The 22,984-nt window shown below is 43.8% G+C and overlaps 1 protein-coding gene across 3 annotated transcripts in view; it reads left to right on the plus strand.

Moving 5' to 3' along the window:
• Positions 1-22,984, plus strand: part of Prkca (protein kinase C alpha) — a 405,865-nt gene that overhangs the window by 335,627 nt on the left and 47,254 nt on the right. For all 3 annotated transcript variants that reach the window (XM_020165212.2, XM_074045803.1, XM_074045802.1), the window contains 5 exons: positions 9,982-10,119; positions 11,226-11,399; positions 14,231-14,322; positions 17,203-17,265; positions 18,099-18,237. In XM_020165212.2, coding sequence (XP_020020801.1) covers positions 9,982-10,119; positions 11,226-11,399; positions 14,231-14,322; positions 17,203-17,265; positions 18,099-18,237 — 606 coding nt within the window. The remainder of the gene's footprint in view (positions 1-9,981; positions 10,120-11,225; positions 11,400-14,230; positions 14,323-17,202; positions 17,266-18,098; positions 18,238-22,984) is intronic.

Here is a 22,984-nt window from a genome sequence, read left to right on the forward strand (position 1 = left end):
AACAGCAAGAGTTTACTGATGTAGGAGGAAGAGCAGTGAATTCCAACTACGGTTCAGATGCAGAGGAGAAAGTGCCACCCCTGCCTTCTTCCCCAGCACTGCCATGACTCCACTGGCAGCTGAAGGGGTAGAGTTAGCTCTTTGGACCTCAGTATCTTCATCTGCATTCTAGGTAGGTCAGACCTCCCCAAGGACCATTCTAGAGCTGATAGTCTGTGGGTCTTAGAAGGAATTTGCTGTTCACCTGTGATTCCCAACTTTTGGAGGAAAATTCTAGTTATCAGGTGTTCACAGTTCTGTGGGAAGAGTCCTCCAGTTTCCTAAGTCCAGGTTTGCAGCTGCAAATTTGTGCAGCCAAAAAACTAAACAAAACAGAACAACAACAACAACAAAAAATCCATCAGAAGGAAGCAAAGTGACTTGTGGGAGATTGGGGGTGGACTTGCCCTGAGGTTGCTGTCTAACTTTCCACACAGGTTAATTTTCCTTCTGTCAGTCCTTTCTGGCTGCTAAAATAAAATCCCATAACCCCAGTGGCTCACAAACAACATAAATTTATTTTTTACAGTTCTAGAAGATGGAACTTCAAGATTAAGGCATAGATAGTGTCTGATGAGGGCCTGCTTTCTGGTTTCTAGATGACACCTTGTTGCTGTGCCCTCACAATGGTGGAAAGGGTGAGGGGTTTCTTTCTCTGACCCCTTTTCTAAGGTTTCTCACTAATCCCATTAATTGGAGTGGAGCCCTCATGGCCTGATCACCTCCCCAGAGCCCCACTTCCTGACACCATCACCTTGGGGGTTAGGATTACAACATGTGAATTTGGGGAAGATGCAAACATTCAGACCATAACACCTTTCAAAGCTGTTCCCCACATTATAGATGTAAAGATGTGTTTTTATTTTGACATCTGAATATAAAACACGTAGCAAAGCCAAATGTGAAAAAGAATACCGTTAGAAATGTCAACTGCAAAATTTGACATATGACTTAAAAGTCACATGGAAATTAGGATGTCCCAGCTCTTTGGGTTTCCTTTTCATATTGTTGGCTTTCTGCGGTTGGATTAAAACATCTGTCCTTGTGCAGTTGGGCAGTGATGTCACTTGCAATATCCATAACCTTCTGACTTGCTAATTCCATATCTAGGAAACTGTCCTTCAGAGTCTAAGGATCACGTTCAGATTTAAACTAAAACTTGTTCATCTGCATGCTACTGAAAACTGGAAACAGCTTAGGTGTCCAACAATAGGGGAAGGGTTACATAAACTACACCAGAACTGTGTGGTGGCATTTATTATGTAGTTACTGAAATCATGAAGAAGAAGAGCACTTACAATATAAAAAGAAGCTCACAGCAAATGCAGGGAAAATAGGTTCTAACAATGTAATTCTTTATACGTCAAATAGTAAGGCATGAAAATAAAGTATTACTGAAGAATATCTACCAAAATGTTAACAATGATTATCTCTAGGTGATAAAACTATACATATTTAAATTTTTCTTTTCTTTTTTCAACTTATTTATGCCTGTTAAATATTCTAAAATGAACAGTTACTTTTACTATAAGAAGCAGCATTGTAGAAATTATTTAAAAGCAGTAACTCTGCCTTTTAAAAAATGTTACATGAAACTAATTGCCTTTCCCATATCCTCTTCATTCACTCTGAGAGCATTTAAGACCAACCACACTCAGACATGGAGCTAGAGGGACCAGTGAATGAAACACCCAAGGTCCCTGTGCTCCTTCCTTCTGTGAAAGGAGGAAGGATAACAAACAAGTAAAGGAAAGTAGAAGAGTCAGCTAGACAAATGGGAGGAGGACACACCACAGGAATGGATGACTGACAAAGTCATTTACAGGGCAAGTTGGGGAGCCTCGGGTCAGGGGTAAAGTATCACTTGAACAGAGACAGGAAGGAAGGAGGTTGTATCTATAGTGTTAGAGAAGGCAGAAAGTGCAAAGGCCCTCAGGCAGCAGATGAAAAAATGAGTTAGGCAGTGAGTGGACAGTGGGCATCTTATTTCCTCCACTGTACTACCTAGGAGATTGTAATGCACACTGAGTAGCACTATTTTAACCTTTCCCAGTCCCTTCATGGTTTTCTCATGAAGCACTTGATCTCTCTTAACATTACAGTGGGTGCAGATAAATAAGGTATGTAGAGGTAAGGTGCTATGCCAAGGGCTTTGGTTATAGTAACAGAGCTACTTCTGTGAACCATACGCTAGTGTATGGAGTAGCCCTGAAACACCATCAGTCAGGGTTGTTCAGATACGCCCTGAATGCAGAACATTTTCACAATGCAAAAAACAAACCAAAAAAATGATTTATTTGCTCCCATGGTTGGTCATTGTTGGCTTGTCTACCCTAAGAGGCTTAGAGGCAGAATGACCCTTCTATTATTGTCAAATTCAACACAATAGATTTATCACACTGCAAAGATCTCTGATAAAGATATTCATCAAAACTGTATTTTCAGTAATGCTAGGAAGCATTCACAAAATAAGTGAGAACAAACACCCTTGAAGTGGAGTGGAGTTGAACCTTAACCCATACTTCAGAGGGCACCAAAGGTCCCGTGATTATGAAATAGACACCTGGGAGACTCACAGTTATATTCAGACTCTGCATTCTTACTGAAGATGGAGCTTTGAACTTGGATTCACACTGAAGATAAATCAGCACCTCTTGTCAGGATTCCCAGTTGAGTCTGTCTTATGAGAGCTGGCGATTGATGACAGCACACTTCCCTTGGGTCTTTTTTGATCTGTTTGTTTTCCTACATAGCAGAGCTGGTGTATATTCATTATACCCAATTCAAACATGGCAAAGTATCTAAGTTGAACCATTTGAAGGCTGGGCATGGTGACTCACACCTGTGATCCAGCTCCTTGGGAGGTGGAGGTCAGGAGGATCATGGTTCAAGGCCAACCTGGGCAAAAAGTTAATGAGACCCCATCTCAGCCAGCAAGCCAAGTGTGATGATGTGCACCTGTTATTCTAGCTACACAGAAGGCTGTAGGTAGGAGGATCACACCAGGGCAAAAACACAAGACCCTACCTGAAAAATAACTAAAGCAAAAAAATAAAAAAAAAAGGGGGGGGGGCGGGTAGAGATGTGGCTCCAGTGATAGAAAGTACAAGGTCCTAAGTTCAAGCCCAAGTACTGACCCTCAAAAAAAAAAAAAAAGACAATGGAAAGTGAGTGTGTCCCATTATCCAGTCTCTCACAGATGTGTAATGTAAATCATCTAGAACAGCCTCATCTCAATTTTAACTTGAAATCCTTCTGAGGCTGAGCTCAGTGTGGGGAGCCCCTCACATTACACAGGGCCAGCTCCTCAGACCCATGCTCCATGCTTCAACCCAACCTGCTTCGAGGATTTGGGTTTGCGATATTCAACTCAGCACTCACGGAATGCCGCCACACCAGTTCCTTGAGCTCTGAGCACCATCAAGGACTGCAAACTGTTGATATCCCAAGACTCTTATCTGTAGTACAAAATGAGACACATAACTGGTTGCTTATTATTTTCCCATGGGGAAAGAACATTTGTCTGGTCTCACAGCCTGGTGATCCAAGAAGCATCATGAAGCCAGACTTGACCAAATGCCAAGGTGCCATTGTTGGAGGAACCTAAAAATCTGGATTCCAGTTTGTTTACTTATAGCCTATAAAACATGCTGTGCTTGTTTTTAAAACTTTAGCATTTAAAGGCACTATATTCTGTTTTACAATATTACATGTCCAAGTAGCCTTTTTCTTCTGTTAAAATGTCTGTGGCACTTTAATAAGTCAAGGTCTTTTCCTTCACCAGCCCCTCAGGAGGCTACAGTAGGTACTTTGGAAATCAAGGCAAATGGCCAGAGCCAAGACCCTCCCTTAGAGGATGGGGACAGGCTTGTCTCTCAGAGAGGCACCTGCAAAGCCACACAGCCCGGTGGGTCAGAGGGAGGCTTAGTCTGTTTACTGTTACAGTAACAGAACACCTGAGACCAGGTAATTTGTAAAGAAGACAGATGGGTTTGGTTAGCTCATACCTCTGGAGGTTGAAAAGCATGATGCTGACGGGTTTGATCTCTGATGAGGGCTCACACTTTTTTGACTCATGACAGAAAACAGAAGAGCAAGTGGGTGCAAAAAAAGAGAGAAAAGGGAGGCTGGGTGAACAGCTCAGTGGTAGAGTGTACCTAGCACACAAGAGTCCCTGGGTTCAGTCTCTAGTGAGAAAAAGAGAAAGGAGGAGTCCAACTCCACTGCTAGTTTACCCACGCTTGAAAGAAAAGCATCGCACCCACTGCAGGGGTGGAGGAGCTGAAAGCCATATGTCCCGGCCCCTGACTGCTGCTCAGAGCCTGATCCTCCTTTACCTTCTGTACATAACTCGGAAATGAGTAAGATAGACTGTAAAATGAGCACGGGATTTTTCTGCTGGGCTAATACCTACTTAAATCAACAGCCCCAGGAGCGCTCTTCCCTGAGTATTCATCCTCAGGACACTTTCTGCTTTCCAGCCCCTGCAGTTTGAATCCTATTTGCTCTGCCTCCAGCAGGGCCATGTTTGTGTTTGCTATAGTAAAGGATATCAGCTCTCTCTTTATTATGCCTCCTCGGGTTTCTACAGTTAGGCTGTGGACTTTAGCTTTATCCCTAGATACATTGATTTTATTTGCACTCCTAGTGAAGTCTGAATTACATTCATGACAACCAAGTTATGTCAACAATATGCAAACGAGGAAGGGCAGATCTCCCCATCCTGCTGGGTGTGTGTGTGGTGGGGGGAGGGGGGGGGAACAGTTTCCAAACAACCCATTAAAAACAGAGAAAGAAATGATAGGCTCAGGCTTATTGGTGCTTCTCGGGCCAACCCCCGCTGGGCTTTGAGCAAACAAGACTTCTCATCCATGGAATATTCCTTCAGAACCCTTCCAAGGGCATGGTTTTTACTTGTTGGCCTAGCTAACTCAGCCAGCATGGCCTCTGGAGAGGGTCACTGTGCAGCCAACCTCCCTATAGTCTGGAATGCCCTCTGTGTACTTGGTAGCTGACCCAGCACTACCAAGCCATTAGCAGTAATGGCTTGAGGAAAAGAGTTCAGGTTACATGTGAATACACAGGGTGTAGAGTCCAGGCATGATTATCTGCAGTCACCTACCTGATAACAACTGCTTTTCTGTATTAAAGTTTGTCATTGGCCTCCCAGTGCTAGCTACAAGTTGGCCTCTGCAGATTCTGTTCTAGCACTTGATGAGTCTTATGTGAGTGAATGAATAAAAGAGAGTTTGTGAGTTCTAATTAGGTTCCTAGCATAGTGCTTTGTTAAGACGCAAGATTAAGAAAGACATGATGCTCCTTATCTTCTAAGGCAGCAAGTCTAGTAAGGAGGACAGATCGATAAGTCCAGGAAGGTGGATCTGTTTGTTTAGGGTCCCCAGAAGCTGACTCAGCCATAGGAGTTGAGAACAGGTTCACAGGGGAAATGGTCCCCAGACACAGTGTGGAGAATAGGATCCCAGCTGGACTTGGGGTAGGCAGAGCCTCTCATAGGAGGAATATCTCATCAGGGAAACCCCCAGGAAAGGGATTTCCTCCCAGGAAAGGGAAGGGAGATGACTCAGGATGAGTTACCAGGCTAGAGTTCCATCTCCAACTGACTGCAGGAATGGCTGCCTGAAGGGGCAGTAACTCCAGGGCCCTCAGGTTCACTGTGCAGGAATGGCCCAAAGAAAACCCCTAGACAGCCTCAGCTGTCCACAGGTATATAGAGCTGCAAGCTTGGGGCTTTGGGTACAGTGCTATGTCTACCAAGGTTGGCCATTCCAGGAAGCCTGAGGGGGGACTGGAGCTGGAGTCTGAGGCTAAACAGAACAGCTGGGTCTCTGCCCTCTCAGACCTGCAGTCAGGGGTAACACATGGTTGGGGCGGGGGGGAATGAAGGGATTGGGGAGGTAAAGGGTCTATGGGAAGACCACTCTGAACCCTAGGTTTGAGCAGAGGTGAATGTATCAAAAGAGGGAGAGTGAGACCAAGACCAAGGCAGGAGGAAAATGAGGAGCATCAGAATGAGGCTAGCTAGAACCAAGGCTGAGGCAGTGGTAGGATTAGGCAGAAAGAGCAGGAAGCTGAGTTCTCCTTTTGACATTATCCTTTAAAGGATTCGGTCTTTGTCTCCCCATCAGATGGGAAGCCAGGAAGACCAGAACAGGATAGACTCCTCCAGCAAACAGCGTGCAGGGTGGGGTGAACAGGGAGACCATCTAGGAGGCTAGGGCAGGGGTACCACTGGATGGGGCATGAGAAAAGAGTGATGTTGGATGTAACTTGAAGGTAGATTGAGCATGACCTAGGATGGTGATTGCAAGAGGCATTTACAAACACACCTGTAAAGATTTAGCAGGTGCTTCATGCTATTGAGGACAAGCCTGAGGTGCCATAAAGGAGAGTAACAGCTGTCTTCACGGAGAGCCAATTCATGGACTAGAGGTCAAGGCCATCCACAGCATCTGTCCCTGGCGGGTGACCCAACCTTGGAGTCCTATGTGGTTATCCCCAGTGTTTGTCATGGCAGCGACAGTCGCTAGGTATTCAGTGGCATCTTCTCCAACCCTGTTACTTATTAGACTTCATTTGCCAGTGGGGCTTGCACAAAGTCAGGCTCAGACCACTGGGGTTGTGATGCCATGGAGTTTCCTATTGCAGAAAAGGCTGCTTTTGAAAACTTAGTGGAGTTGGCTCCATGTCCTCCAGCCCCACGGTCTTCGGGCAGCAGTGTGGAAATAGTGCAGGAAGCAAGCTCTTCTCAGAGAAACCATGGGAAATGCCAGTCTGGGTGGGGACAGCTGCATGAGGATGTCAGGGTCACTCTTACCTCAGGACTGGCTTGGGCTGGGGAGCAATTCATTCCCACCCTCTGGACCAGGCCACTGAGCAGTCAGCCCTCTGCCACACATGCAGTTAGCTTGGCCAGCTTGGCCTTCTCAGAACCCTGCACACTGGCTTCTCCCCTTCCTGACCAACTTCCTGCCCTGCCAGCCACAGAAAACTCCACCCTGCCTTCAGGAAGCCAGTGCCTACCTCTGTTCACCTTCGCCTTCTAAGAGCAGGAGTCTCCCTCCCCCACCATTCTTCCTGAGCTTCGTGGCTTGATCTCAGACCAGAGTTCAATATGATACTGCAGTTCAGCTCAGAAGTACTCAATGCAAAATGCTTTTGTCTTAGGCTGACCCTGGGCAAAGTTTTGTCCCTAACTACACAGAGGTCATAGCACAGAACTCACAATGTTAGGTTATGGTCCTGAATGAAGGTGAGAGATGCATCATAGGTAAAAGGCCTCCATAGCTATTGTGGGAGCCCATGGCCTGCATCAGCCCATGTTCCCTGTCTATTATGTTGAGGAAGGACCACCGAAGGGAACACTTACACATTCTGTGCAAGAATGCCGACTAAACCCAGAATGGCTGCTCAGAGCCCGTGCTGCAGGTGGAGGCCAGATCTTCATTGCCCCTACTATGAGTAGCAACTCCCCCAGGTGAAGATACCTTTCAGTTGTGTCCAGAACTCAGAACCATGAGTAAGTGTGGGATTTTCAGATGTGCCTGTGAAGTAGAAAATAAAAGTAATCTCTATGCCTCTTTCTGAAAAATTTTTCTTCTAATACAGAAGAGCGGAAGAGTGGCATAGCCGGTATTCTCATCTCAAATGTGGACTTCCTGATGGTCCTTTTAAGTTTAGACACAGATCAGAAAATTTCTCAACTTGGAGTCATCCAAGTTGTTTGGAGGCCTAGGTTGGTTGAGGGGCCCTCGTGTAGCCTGAATAATTGAGTCTGGCTCTTTCAAACAAGTCTGCCTTAAAATCCCTTCTATCCTCAGCAAAGGTCAGTCATGTCTTATCTCCATAGGTCTTCCATGTTCCCAGTGGCTCCACGTTCCCTCCATGTAAACAACCATCCTACCCAGAGCCCAGAAGAACTTTGTCCCAGGCCATTGTCTTTTCTCTGGGCTCATTCTCTCCCCTAAAAATCATTTACTCTTCTAAAATTGCATGAACCTTCCACGTCCCTGTCTCCCATGAAGAGGGTATCTAAGCCTCAACCATCTGGTCCATCTCTGAATTTCATGTTTTGTATGACTCCTGTGCCTGTGTGCTCTTTAAAACAAATCGGTTTGTCCTGATAGTCTTTTGCCAGTGGTTTTGTAGATTTGATTACCAATCCTTCCATGGGAAAGTTTGAACTTTCCCACAAGCACAACCATATTCAAAACTTTTAGCCAGTGCCATCTCTTCCCACTGTGTTTTAAAGGCTTTGCTTAAGTGAGCATGACAGAGCATGCACTCAAGTCATGGGATTTGATCCTATACAAGTGAGTTATTTTTACTGGAGGAAAATGAGCCTTGCCCAATAGCATAGCACCTGATGGGCACATTCAACCAAAGTGCCAAGCACTGTGTTAGAGTTGGGAATCCAGAGATGATAACAGAGGTTCATTTGACTAAGGCAGAGTCTCCCTAACAGAGTTGTTGCAAAGTGGCTCACTGTGTAATTATAGAATGAGGGTTGCTGAGATTCTAGGGTACCAGATGATTGCTCAGAAGCCTTGTCTGCTGTGAAAGAAAAAAATCCTGCAGATCCCCTATCTTCCCCTAGAGATTTGTATAGTATTGTTTGTATAGGGTCATTCATGTAGGACCACATCTCAGGACTTGAGTGCATGCTCTGAATTGGCACAACACACACTTAAGCAGAATTTTTGATACATGGGGGAGAGATGGTGCTGGCACTTTTGCTTCAAAGCAAAAAGTAGAAACCAGTCTTGCCAGTGCTTTGGTCCATAGCAAAGCCCCTTGGATACCTTCCTTACTTCCTTCACCATTTTCTTGGTCACATAACCATGAGGTGTTGACTTGAGTGATATTCTGACACCTCCTGAGCTCAGAGTCATGCTTAGTCAGGCCTGCTGCACCTAGGGAGGTGTGTGCACCTCTTATGAAGAGTGAATCCAAAGCAAGAGTCCTTGCCCTTGAGATCAGGGCTGTGGCTATGGAGGTTCTGCTAGTCCCCAGGAGTCAGGCCCTGTCATCAGCTCTCTTGCTGTCAGGAAGACATTCAGAATGCAGATCCGGGAGGTGATGGGTTTGTGCACACACTCTAGGCTTCTCCAGTTCCTCCATGGGCTTCCTCAAGAACCAATAAGACGTTCATTCCCATGGGCCCATTTGCCTTCCCTTTTCTGCGAAGCCCTCTTACTTTTCCCCATTGGCAGTGACAGTCCATGAGTCAAACAGTGTGGTTCCCTCCTTGGCCTTCATGAGGTATGAGTCTAGTGTGTAAGAATTCCTTCTGGTAGCTCAGACGTCATTTCCCAGGTGTCCTCGGGCTCCAAGGACACAGTGTGTTTCATATGAAACCAGATCTCCATGCACATCACTGTGTGTTTTCATGAGCTCTACTTGACTTAAAACAAAAACCCTCTTCTTCCTGCTGTGCATTTGAAAGCAGCAATAAGTCATCCTCACAGCTTAAGTAGATCCTCTCCAGAGGAGTTCTCCTTTTTACCTGGGTGCAAGTTTCATTTAAGTGGATTAATTTTAAACTGGAAAATCTGCAAATAAGAAAAACAACCTCACAGTTGATTTCCTTGATTATGTTAACAGTCTCAAAGCACTGCTTTTCCCCAGAAGTTAGAATCCATCTGTCCTTGGCAGATTCCCATGACCTGACTCAGTTAACTATACAGTGCTGTCCTAACTAGGGAAAGAGTAGAGGAGGGCAAGTTTTTGCTGCTTTGCAAAGCTTTCTCTTAGAATGAGGCTAGCCACTTAGACACAAACAAATATTAATTCCTCACTCTCAAATTCCTTTTCTCGCCCATCCCACCTCCCCTGCTGGCTTCAATTTTACTTACGATGTTTTGTTTGCTGTCACTCTTCCCTTAGAAAAATGATTGATGGCTTTTCATGTTTGTGCTTGTTTAGAAAGCCAAGCTCGGCCCTGCTGGTAATAAAGTGATCAGCCCCTTGGAAGACAGGAAGCAGCCTTCCAACAACCTTGACAGAGTGAACCTCACGGATTTCAATTTCCTCATGGTGCTGGGGAAGGGGAGTTTTGGGAAGGTAAGAAGGGTAGGGGCTTAGTCAAGACATTGGATCCATGTAGTTCTCCCTGAGGTTTAGATCCCTCCTGTCGTGTACATCCTCTACTATTTCCTGTGTCACTTCATTAAAAACAACTACATCCAAAGAGCTATAGTAAGTTCATGGGTGTAACCATTTCCCAATGTTCAGTGTGCAGATGCTCCAAATGGTTGATCAAATGAAGAATTTTCACAACTGAAAATCAAATGTGAACTTATCCTAAGCCAATGTGCTCATTAAGAGATACTGTAATAGGGTCAACTAGCCATCTGCGTAATATGGGTCTGTTGTCCTCTGTGGTCCCAAATCTCCCGACAGATCCAGGAATTGATTTCAACTATGCCTTTTTCTTCATCTGGGTTCACAAAGGTCAGTCATATTTTACCCAAAGAATGTTCCCAGAAAAGATGGATAATTCCAGACTAATCCTGATAGAGAATGTTGAATATTCCCTTTAGTAGCCAAAATAGCACCCTGGTTGCAGTAGCCTGCACAGAGTATAAATCTTGACCATTTAGAAGGGTAGACAAATGCTGGAGGAATTTAATTTGTGGTGGCATGCAATATTTCAAAATTGTATGTGAACCTTGTGTTAGTCAGCTTTCCATCACTATAATGAGATACTTGAGACAATTCATTTTTAAAGAGGAAAGGTTTATTTTGGCTCTTGGAGGTTCCAGCTCCTGATTAAGGAGCTGCATTGCTTTGAGCCTTTGGGTAGGCAACACATCATGGCAGGAATTTGTGGCAGAACAAACCATTCACTTCAACAGCCAGGAAACAAAGAGAAAAGAGGGAGAAACTGGGGTCCTACAATCACACACCTACAGATCTCCACGAAGCCCCACCTCCTATCTAGACTGTCTCCTAGACTGTATCACATGGCTCCTTGGGAAACAGTACTCATTTTCAAACCATAGCAAAGTTGTTTAATACTTCTCTGTCACACATTTATAGATTTCCATGAACTATCTCAGAACTATCATCTGGCCTGGTTCCATCCCAGCCCTACCCCGCTCCCACCCCAACCCCCAGGACCAGATGTCTACCTGGAAATGTTCACCTTGTTCTTGGTCTGTTCCCAGGTTATGCTTGCTGACCGTAAGGGAACAGAAGAACTGTATGCAATCAAAATCCTGAAGAAGGATGTGGTGATTCAGGATGATGATGTAGAGTGCACCATGGTGGAAAAGCGGGTTCTGGCCCTGCTGGACAAGCCCCCATTCCTGACACAGCTGCACTCCTGCTTCCAGACGGTGGTAAGGACCCTGGGCCATTTCTGTGGTGCAGCACCATCCTGCCCTCAGGCAGCAACCAAACCACAGAGTTTCAGCCTCCCTGGGGAAAGACAGCAGCATGCCAAGCAGAGGGGATGGGGTCAGCTCTGACCCTTCCAACAATGGTAGATTTGGGGTGTCCCCTCTCAGTGATACCTTTTGGTTAGAGACATGACATTCGTTCCACTTAATTCAGCAAACATTAATAATTAGCCCTCTGTGTTCTTGGGTTCTGCATTTATAAATTCCACCAATCATGAGTCAAAAACATTAGGAAAAACTGCGTCCATACTAACATGTACAGACTTATTTCTTATTGTTATTCCCTGAACAACATAGTAAGACAATTATTTACATCCCATTGTATTAGGTATTATAAGTAACCTAGAGATGATTCAGGGTGCCTAGCAGATGCACACAGGTCACATGCAAATACTACCTATGCCCTTTCATATAAGGGGCTTGAACATCAGATGACTTTGCTATCCTCAGGGGTCTGGGAACCAATTCCCGTGGGTAGCCTCAGTGTCCATGGCTGTATCATGACAGGCACTGTGCTAAGACTTGGGAGATACAGAAGCAATAGAATAACTCACAGTCCTGCCTTTTTAAGACCACTGCTTCAGCTGCCAAGCCTGACATTGGAACATTAGAAGACTCGATTTCATAGAAGAGCATGTTCTTGTTTAATGACACACAGCAGGAGCTGGAAACTGTGATCTGTTTTGTACAGCCCATGAGCTCTAAGAAATGTCACAAAAAATAAAGCCAAAAGATAATATTTCCCCACATGTGAAAATTAGATGAAACTTACATTTCAGCATCCAGAAATAGTTTTCTAGGGACAAAGTTTCATTCATTCATTTACCTGTCACCTGTGGCTGCTTTCCTGATATAAAGGCAAAGTTGAGTAGTTGCAAAAAAACAAAGCCTTTATTGGGGCAAGTTTGCTAACCCTGTCACAAAGTCAAACTAAAAAAAAAAAAACAATCAAAAGCACTGATCACAGTTGTGGGGCTTGCAAGTGTCCCACAGAAATCTAAATATTTAAGCTGGGCATGGTGGTGGACGTCTGTAGTCCCAGCTACTCAGAGGCAGATGCAGAAAGATTTCAAGGCCAGCCCTGGACAAAGTTAGGAAGATTCTGTCTCAAATACACAATGAAAACAAAAGGACCTGGGTCATAGCTCAAGTGTTTGAGTGCTCTTAACACAACACAAAGAAAGAAAGAAGTGGGGAGGGAAAGAAAAAAGAAAGGAAGGGAGGGGAAAGTGAAGAGGAAGGGAAGGGTAACCTCCATAGTGAGACATTGCCAGACAGGCTTTCCCACCTAGAAAGAGTCCCTTTTAAACATGGTGCAATAATCAGCTGCTATCATTGTCACAGTTGTAATTATTACTATTTTCAGCTGCCTGATAGTCGAAAACTGGCTTTGTGTTTTATGCCTTTCTACAAAAAATCTTGGGAGGCGCCCTCCATGCCTTTGCCTGGTAGACTGTCAAAATGGCCGTGCTGCTCCACTGGGTGTCAAGGTTCTTGGTTGAGGCTGCAGAGCTGATGCCGGCCACTGTGTGTCAGCCTTGCACCGGTCGCTTGTGCCTGCTCTCTGCAGCTCCCAAACTCCTGAACCCAGGAGTGCAAGGAGAGCTGAACAGCAAGGAAGAAAGAGAGCCAAGCCCAGCCCCAAGTCCAAAACCCAGCCTACACTGACCAACCTCCAGAAAGCTACAAAGCAAAGAAATGAAGCTGAAATTAAAGTTCCTGACAGAGAAGCTGAAGTGAAGCTCCCAGTGCTATTTCTGGCCGTTGCCATCAGCTTCAGCATCTTTTCCTCCCCATACTGCACATTAATGTTTAATCGCCTTTATGAAACAGAGATATTTTTTAGGAGAGAACAGAGGTCAGCTTTTACCACTGTGTGCTGTGCTGTTAGTTATTTCATGTTAAAGTTCTCAATCTCTCCCATCTGGCCTAACACAATGTCCTTTTAAATAAGCACGCTTATTTGTCTCTGCGATGTATGCCCTTCTTGAGGGGAGCACTTAATGAAATGGTGACAGAGAATGTACAAAAGCAATATTTGGGCACATTATGGATGCAGAAGACCATTTTATTAGCCTCTCTGTTCATGGTCTTCCCTCTCCCTGACCCAGTGAGTATCATTAAGTGTGTATAATTTACAAACTCAACCTAACCCCAGACGTGTTTTCAGAAACATCCATTTAAACATGTGACTGTACTAGTATGGCAGGCCTCCTAGACATTGACAGCCAGCTTTTACACGTTTGGACCATAAAGAAGCACTTTTGTTTTGTGTTGTTTTTGTTTTTGTTTTGCGATACTTGGTATTAAACTCAAGCCTAGCTCTTGCTGGGCAGGCACACTACCATTTGAGCCATGTCCCTGACCCTTTAGCTTTTAGCTTGTTTTGTTTTGTTCTCCAGGCTGGCCTCAAACTTCCATCCTCCTACCTCTGCCTCTCAAGTAGCTAAGATTATAAGCATGTGCCACCACACCCAGCCAAAATGAAATGATTGACCTATGTGGATTCTCCCCACCCTCCTCCCAGCTTAGAAATATGTTATGTGTATGAAAACAGAGAAGGATGTTTGAGGCTATTCCTAGAATAAGCAATGGAATGACTTTGTTCTTCCTCCACGCAGTAGTGTGTGTCAATTACTTTTGCTGGGGAAAAAATTGTGAAGAGCTCCAAACAGAGCTCTGCCACTGCAGCCCAGTTCTATTTATGGAAAGCAAACAGAGTTGCTGTGCCGGGGGAGCAGGCCTACTCACCTGTATACCTTGGTCTGCAGGACCGGCTATACTTCGTCATGGAATACGTCAATGGTGGGGACCTTATGTACCACATTCAGCAAGTAGGAAAATTTAAGGAGCCACAAGCAGTGTGAGTAATCTTCATTTTAAGTCCTGTAATTCCGTCAACCCAGTACTCCCAGTTGGATGAAATATCCCAGGGTGGCTCTGCTCATTTGGAGTTGAGTGCTATGACTTTCCAGGGGTTCTGGCCATACATGTTTTCGTTCTGTTTCCAGTAAATGGAGATGCTGGTATATCCTCTCGTCACCCAGTTCCACCCTCATGGATGGAGTCCTTCACCCATTTATTGAACAAATGGTGACTGTACACCCACAATGCACCAGGCATTGGGAGTGTGAAAGGAATGAGACTCTCTAGCCCTCAGGGAGCCCATATGCTAACCTGACCTTGGAGAAGTCACCCAACAATTACAATGCATTGCTGTAACTTCAGAGGTGTACACAGGATACCACTCAAGCTAGTAGCACTTCTTTTTTTTTTCATTTTTCTTTTATTATTCATATGTGCATACAACGCTTGGGTCATTTCTCCCCCCTGCCCCCACCCCCTCCCTTACCACCCACTCCCCCCCTCCCTCTTCCCCCCCACCCCCTCAATACCCAGGAGAAACTATTTTGCCCTTATCTCTAATTTTGTTGTACAGAGAGTATAAGCTATAATAGGAAGGAACAAGGGTTTTTGCTGGTTGAGATAAGGATAGCTATACAGGGAGATGACTCGCATTGATTTCCTGTGCGTGTGTGTTACCTTCTAGGTTAATTCTTTTTGATCTAACCTTTTCTCTAGTACCTGTTCCCCTTTTCCTATTGGCCTCAGTTGCTTTAAGGTATCTGCTTTAGTTTCTCTGCATTAAGGGCAACAAATGCTAGCTAGTTTTTTAGGTGTCTTACCTATCCTCACCCCTTCCTTGTGTGCTCTCGCTTTTATCATGTGCTCAATATCCAATCCCCTTGTTGTGTTTGCCCTTGATCTAATGTCCACATATGAGGGAGAACATACGATTTTTGGTCTTTTGGGCCAGGCTAACCTCACTCAGAATGATGTTCTCCAATTCCATCCATTTACCAGCGAATGATAACATTTCATTCTTCTTCATGGCTGCATAAAATTCCATTGTGTATAGATACCACATTTTCTTAATCCATTCGTCAGTGGTGGGGCATCTTGGCTGTTTCCATAACTTGGCTATTGTGAATAGTGCCGCAATAAACATGGGTGTGCAGGTGCCTCTGGAGTAACAGTCTTTTGGGTATATCCCCAAGAGTGGTATTGCTGGATCAAATGGTAGATTGATGTCCAGCTTTTTAAGTAGCCTCCAAATTTTTTTCCAGAGTGATTGTAGTAGCACTTCTTTAGGGAATGCGCAACCCAGAGGTGGGGGAGGACAATTCCAAGACAAGGATGTGAGAATATGCAATGGTAAGTCCATAGTTGGCTGGAGACTCAGAATATATGAGAGATGGTAGGAGATGAGGAGGGAGGAGACAGGGATTCTCAATGAAGAGCCTGTGTGGAGGGCAGCTAAGGAAGAGGGCAGAGGAAAGGAGCTTCAGGGAGACTTGATTCCCATGTCTCATTGGGAAGTTGATACAGGATTGAAGATGGAGGGCCTCCTCCCCAGGGGAGGGAAGGGAACTTTGATGCTTGAACCATCATCCTGTTTCTTAGTGGCCAGGAAGTCTCGGGAAACTCAAGGGAAGCAAGCCTAAGCAGGTGGCCAGTTTATTTCTCTAAATGAGGATGCATAGTGGGCATGCTCCTTGGTTAATCAAGTTAGCAAATATGAATAGGATTCTGGCCAATATGCAACCTAAAAAAATAAATCAGAATTACTTCTGGCCTTTGTGGGATAATCTATCTGCCCTAGGAAAGATTAATTGAAGGCAGAACAGGGAGCTCTTTGGTAGTAGGCTTAAAGAATGTAAAGGGAGATTTTTCTGTGTTTATTTTTACTAAAAGGTAAAAGTATTTTTAGAAATGCTGGCCCTTATCCCCTCCTTTAACATTGTGAGCTATAGAACATTAAGATGCCTGCATTGTAAAATAAAGCTTGATAGATCAGAGCTAGAAAGAGCAGTGGCCTCAACCAGTACCCTTTCATTGCATTTGTGCTGTAGAACAGTTAAAAAATAATGTAAAAACCACCCACAATCCTGCCCCACATCCCAGCCTCTCCAGCCACAGCCTCCCTACAAGCTTGTACTTCATCATCCGGGATTTCTTTTCTCCATTCTCCGCTTGGGGAGACATTGTGTGGATTTTAAGCCTCCTGAGTGTATTTGCCCAGGCGTTGACTTGTGACTCCTCAGACTTCAAAGATACCTAAATGCTATGCACATTTTAAAACATCATTCTGCATTTAATCTGAGTTCCAAATATTAACCTATTAATGATTTTGAAGCGATGGTAGTAATTGCTTTTTTATTATGAATTATTTAAAAGGGCAAACTCAAGCATGAATCATAGTCTGTTTCCCATTTAGTGCAGCACTCAGGCTATGAATAAACTAGATAAAATGTGCACTATAGTTTGTCTTCTAGGGAGTAAGTGTGTTTTCAAACACCAATGTATTCTGTCCATGAGTAGGAAAATGGAAATTTTCTCTGTTCTACCATATGCCATAGTCCTGACAGTTCAACAGGTATCCACTCCTTAAATGATTTTTTTAGAAATTACTTGGTAGGCAGGAAATAACCTGCACTACCTTCCCCATGCAAGAAAAACAAACATGTTTCACTGACTTTATTAACTGTGCCACTCTTGAGTGGGTGGGTAATGAAATGGTAGAGAGAGGGAGAAATGGAAGAAATGTGGAGGGTGATGCTGATCTCAGAAAGCCTTGGGGTCTCACACTCTTCTGCCTCTCTGATGCCTGAACTTGAGGCTAAAAGTGACTTAAAGATCAAAACAAACAAGCCAGAAACCTGAAGCACATTTTCTTTTGCAGATTCTATGCAGCAGAGATCTCCATTGGGTTATTCTTTCTTCATAAAAGAGGAATCATTTACAGGTGTGTATGGAAGCTTTTTCAGCAGTAGCACAGTGGAGAGGTTTGCCAGGCCTCTGTGGGCATGTAATTCTGTGACAGAGACTTCAGATATGGAGTTGATAACCCCCAGGGAACATCAACCTGCTGGGACCCAACTTTCTCTGTAGCCTCAAGGCAAACCAGAGGCACCTTCTGATCTCTAGATTTTGTATCTCATTTCTCCTTTCCATAAGAAGCCACGCTTTTCTGTCTACCGGCAGCTTCTTCCTCTGCCTTTTATTTGGAACAGAGGTCAGGGAGCCTTAGAAACTGAATTGCTGTTATAGATGCTCAGCAGGAAAAGAACATGGGGAACTGGGGAAAGGCAGGGGAAAAACTATTAAATTCTTTTGGCTGTTAGCTGTAATGAAAGTCTGGTGCCAGAGAAAGAAGAGTGTTTTCTAGTAGTAATTGAAGAGTAGGTAAAAGGATATTGGTGCATACAGGACGAAGGGACTTGTAAGGTGGCTCTAAACCCATAATTTTGCAAACCTGACTATGTGTCTCTACTCCCTCATCCCTTCTATGCAGGATATTAATAAGTCAAATGACCGGAATCTCCTGAACTAGATAAATTGGAATCTTTGGATTTGCAGCCACAGCCAAGATGGAGAATCACTAGTTCAGCCATTTAGTCATTCTGTCAGTAAATACCTACCATATCCCAGGCTCTACATTAGGTGCTGGAGAGATAAAGACAATATTTCCTGATCCCCACTCTTCAGGGATGAGATGGCATCTTTCTAGTTCACCAGCTTCAGAGCAAACTGTGTCATGTCATGGAAAGGGCTCTGACGCTGACCTGTTCGTTTCAGGGATCTGAAGTTAGATAACGTCATGCTGGATTCAGAAGGACATATCAAAATCGCTGACTTTGGGATGTGCAAGGAACACATGATGGATGGAGTCACCACCAGGACTTTCTGTGGGACTCCCGATTATATTGCCCCGGAGGTAAGGATCCCCAGTTCTTGTTTTACAGACCAGCACTTTCGAGGTGTAAATGCAGCCCCCACATGGAGTATGGGTCGTTAGTGAATTGCTAAGTCAGTGTGGGGATCATGATCCCAAGTAGATTAAACTAGACAAAAGAGACTCAAATATAAAACGAAAATTGGAGAGCTCATCACATATATAAGGCTGTGTCTTATTTCACAGAACTTTTGTTTTCTATGTACCTGTGAGGACAGTTGTATGGCAAAATGTATTTCTTACATGGCCATAGTCAAAATAATGGAAGAGACACTGTTGCCCCTATAGCTTTTTAGCATCATCAGTGTGACCTAATGCACCAAACTATGTGTTGTTCATTATGTCTAACCAAAGAAGAATATATTGTGTGCTTATGAGCAAAATGGTATCATGGTTTGTATGTTTACAGGAGTCCATACTGTTTTTGATATAAAACATATTGAAGAATTCTCTTCCTGATTCATGAAGCTTCCCACATGTCAATGGTAGAATCATTATATCCTGGGCCGTTGTATTTTGCTTTCTGCCCATGCACTGCCCCATGGATGCAGAAATCTTTCCCATCTGTGCTCCAGCACTGTGGGAAGCAGGAAACTCAAAGTTGGGCTGACCTCAGCTCCTCATAGAACCCTCCTGTTAGCTGTTAATGGAGTATCCCATGTCTGTTCAATATACTGTTCATGCATTTATCTCACACACAACAGGAGTAGTGGAAAAGATAAGCCCAGAAGCCACCCTGAAGTAAGCTCTAAGCCTGACTCTATTATTTATAGGCTATGGGAACTCAAGTGAGTTTCTTTAACCTCTCTCTATATATACATCCTTTCTTCAGTGGCAAGTTAGGGATAATACCTTCCATGTAAGAACTGCTATGAGAACTAAACAGCCCAATATAACCTTGGTCCTAGTAGAGCCTCATTATTTGTACCTAGAGTGACTGTCAGCAGCAGTCATTATTCCAAAGGGGAGACTGACTTTTGTTACTTTCTTAAGAGCTTTTTTTGTTGTATTGCTAGATATCCTGGAAACACACTTCACTTAGAAGTGTAAATTCTGAATGACATGACCAGAGGTGACATGTTATCTTGATATACAACTTACTAGCTTTTCTGAAAGAGCCCACTCATTCGTACCTCTAGGTATAATGTGAACTTCAATAGTCATAATTTTCAAAAGTGAAGAATAAGAAATGGTGCAGTTAAAAGAATACAGCCTTTTATATTCTGAAGCCTTCGACTGGCTGACAGGTGTTGAGCAGGCTGTAATTATGAGCTGGGCAGGCTCTAGGTAACAACCCACCAGATGTTGTAAAAGCTCCATGACAGAGAATGGCAGCACGTTTAGGCATAAAGGTGGCTTTGAGCTTCATGTCTGTTAAGACCCGGTCTCTGCTGACCAAACAGATAGCTTCTTGTAGTCAGTAATACCTCAACTATCTGATATTACCAGGGAAGACAGTGTCCCACAGAGATGGAATTTTCCATATAATTAAGGATTGTCTGTTTGAGTGACTTGAGCTTTTTGTTGTTCAGTATTGGTCCTTGTATGAATTTCCTATTGCCACTATAACAAATAACCACAAATTTAGCAGCTTAAAACACAAACTTAACACAAAGCCCTGGAGGTCAGAAGTCCAAAATCAGTCAAACTGTTGGCAGGTCTGGTTCCTTCTGGAAGCTCTAGGAAGACACTATGTCCTCATCTTCTTCAGCTTCTAGAGGCTGCCTGTATTCCTTGGCAAATGGTACCTTCTTCTACCTTCCATGCAGCATAGCATCTTCCAGTCTCCCTGTCTTCCAACTGCAACCCTACAGCCTCTCTCTTCTCCCACAAATTCCCTTGTGATTACCATGAGACCACCCTCCCAAGATAATCTAGGAACATCTCCCCATCTCAAAATCCTCAACTTATACCTGCAAAGTCCCTCTTATTATATAAAGATAACATTCATAGGTTATAAGGACAAGGACATAGACATCTTTAGGGGGAGAGGGGTCATTATTTAATCTGTCACACTCATTTTGATGGCACTGTATGTTGGATGGTCTCCCCCCCTTCTCTACCTGGTACATTTAAACATACTCCAAGCATATCTCAGTAACTTTGGGCCTCTTCATACACAGAGATTTATATACTGTCACTCTAAATGCCCTGGTTTCTAAAGGGTTCATTCTTCTCCGAACCAGCAATAATAAAAAGAGTGGCCTCTATTTATTGTCTATTAAACACCATATATTCTTTCCTTCATTTAGTCCTCATGGCAAACCCCATGAGGGAGTAGCACTGGGCCCTGCTTCCATTGAGCTGACTGAATTGGCAGTAATACATCTAAGGCCATATTACTAAGAAATGTCAGAATTAGGCTTCAACCCCAAGTTCACGTCATCTCTAGACATTTGTGCCACTCACTAAACTGCTCAAACCTAAGAGACTCATGTGTACAGACTGTGTTCCATTTATTTTTGGATTGATTATTAACTTTTTGATACAGCCTTGGCTTTTTGATGTAGCCCAGGCTGGCCTCAAACTCATGATCCTACTGCCTCAGCCTCCTAAGTGCTGAGACTACAGGTGTGTACCACCTTGCCAGACACAGACTGCATTCTGTGAGCTCACTGTGCCAAGCATTGTGCTTCCAAGCATTGTGCTACAAAAACATCTGACAGTCTCCCTCCCCTCCAGTCTCACAGTTTAGATAAGGTAACATTCCTGCAAACAAGCAGGAGCCACAAGCTATGTTCAGCTTTCAGTTGACTCTCATTGAAAACACAGCTTCACTGCTCTGTGAAATCAATCAATGATACCTGTAAGTTGTTTCACCTTTGGTCAGCATTTTTCCTCCTAGTATTCAGGAATTTGACATATTTGATCTCAAGAATACTTGCAGTATAAGAAAAGACCAAGTAGGTTCAAGGTTTTTGGAATTTGCTTGCAGGTTAAAATAATTCTATGCTCTGTGTAAATCTTCCTGTCAGGCAGAGGTGAAATAATTACCTTAGATGACATTTTCCCTAATAGGCAGAGCAGAGGCTTAAATATTTATGGCTATTTGTTCAAAAACTTTGAAATCAATTAAGGCTGTAGCATGTCCATAATGAGTAAGAAATGTCACTCACAGATGTGACTTGGGAACAGAGATGAACGCCCCACAGAAAGGGCGCAATCAAAAAGTGATTACTGAAGCTGACACAAAGGGCCTTCTTAGCTTGGACATAGCAAGGATGATGCTTCAGGGTCTGGAGAGTTCTTGAGAGAGCTGAAAAAAGTTTCCTGTGGAGTTAGCCCCTGATCCCCTAAAAGGGTGTTATTTCAGTGGTGTTAGACCTGGTCACAAGTCACATAGCTCAAGGCAGCCAAGAATTAGACTCCAATACTAACATTTTCCTCTCCTTTCCTGGAAGGAAAGTGTTGCTTCTGGCCAGGTCCCTCTGGGAACCTGCTGCCATGGGAGTGAGGCTTGTTTATAATGTGCCATACATGGTTGTCCTTACAGCCTTGCTAAGGCGGGGACGGTGCTAGACCACAGGCAAAGGACTTCATCCATGGTGTGCTGACTGTCTACTCTGTACCAAGCCCTCTGGGAACATCATCTTCTTGTCATATGTAACACATGAACAGAGGTTCTGTGATTTGCCCAAGGTCACACAGCTGATCACAGGCAAAGATGGATCTAGACCCAAGACATTCTAACCCCAGCACCCATACATTCTTTTCATAAATTGCATTGTCTCCAGAGTTATAGGAGGAAAAGGCAGTTAAAAATGAGCACTCTACTATACATCATCTTTTCTTTGGTATCTCTTAGGAGAAGCTGAACTTCCGTCAATATGACCTGGAACTTGGGATTGAGACCTGGTCAGAGATATAGTGATTTGGAATGAGTTATGGCTGTTAAAGCTGGGCAAGTCCCTTAGAATCCCAGGGTGAGCCACCAGCACACAAACTCCCATCCAGCAGGTGACAATGATTAGTCAGCAAATTCTTCTAGTACATACCACGTGCCAGGCCCTATTGCAGGCCTGGGGGTGCTTGATCAGAAAAGGGAGCTTCTGCATCCTCAGAACATAACAAAACAAGTTGTCAAAGCCTTATTGTGCAAAATTCCAAAGTGGAGTCCATTCAAGGCAGGATAGATAGATGAGTTGACAGGGAAATTAAAAAATCATTAAGAAAAATATATCAAAAGGACCAGACTCAGGAATTAAAACAGCCAGAAAGAAAAAAACTAAAAAATCAGAGTGTCACTCTGGTCTCCAATTACCTTCCCTTCTCCTTTTAAACGTTAAAAAGTTGTAAATTCTTTGAATAAGTAGAGAGAAAATAAAAGGGCTTATCTGGCAAACTGGATGCCCTAAAGTTATACCTGCTGTCCCTGTGTTTTGAGTAGAAGTAATGATAAGAACCATTTTAGCCATGTTTGGGATGATAGGCCTACCCTAAACCCATTATCTGTGCTTGGAAACTTAGCAAAATGATTAGGGGTTGCTAGGAGACATGACCAGGTGTCTAGGTAGGAATTCAACATGAAATCTCCCAGACAGAAACCACCATTTTGAGTATTCTTCACTCCAATCTGCCTATGAAGCAGATGTTTCTACTTCCCTTTCACTGTTTCTCTTTACTTCATCCTGTTTTACTAAAATAAATCCTTGCTAAAACTTAAAAAAAAAAGAAAAAAGAAGGAAAGGGAAGCCTGGGGAGATCTCTCCACCTTGAGGAATTAGAAAGG

This window comes from Castor canadensis, chromosome 11 (genome assembly GCF_047511655.1).
Source record: "Castor canadensis chromosome 11, mCasCan1.hap1v2, whole genome shotgun sequence".
Lineage (NCBI taxonomy): Eukaryota > Metazoa > Chordata > Mammalia > Rodentia > Castoridae > Castor > Castor canadensis.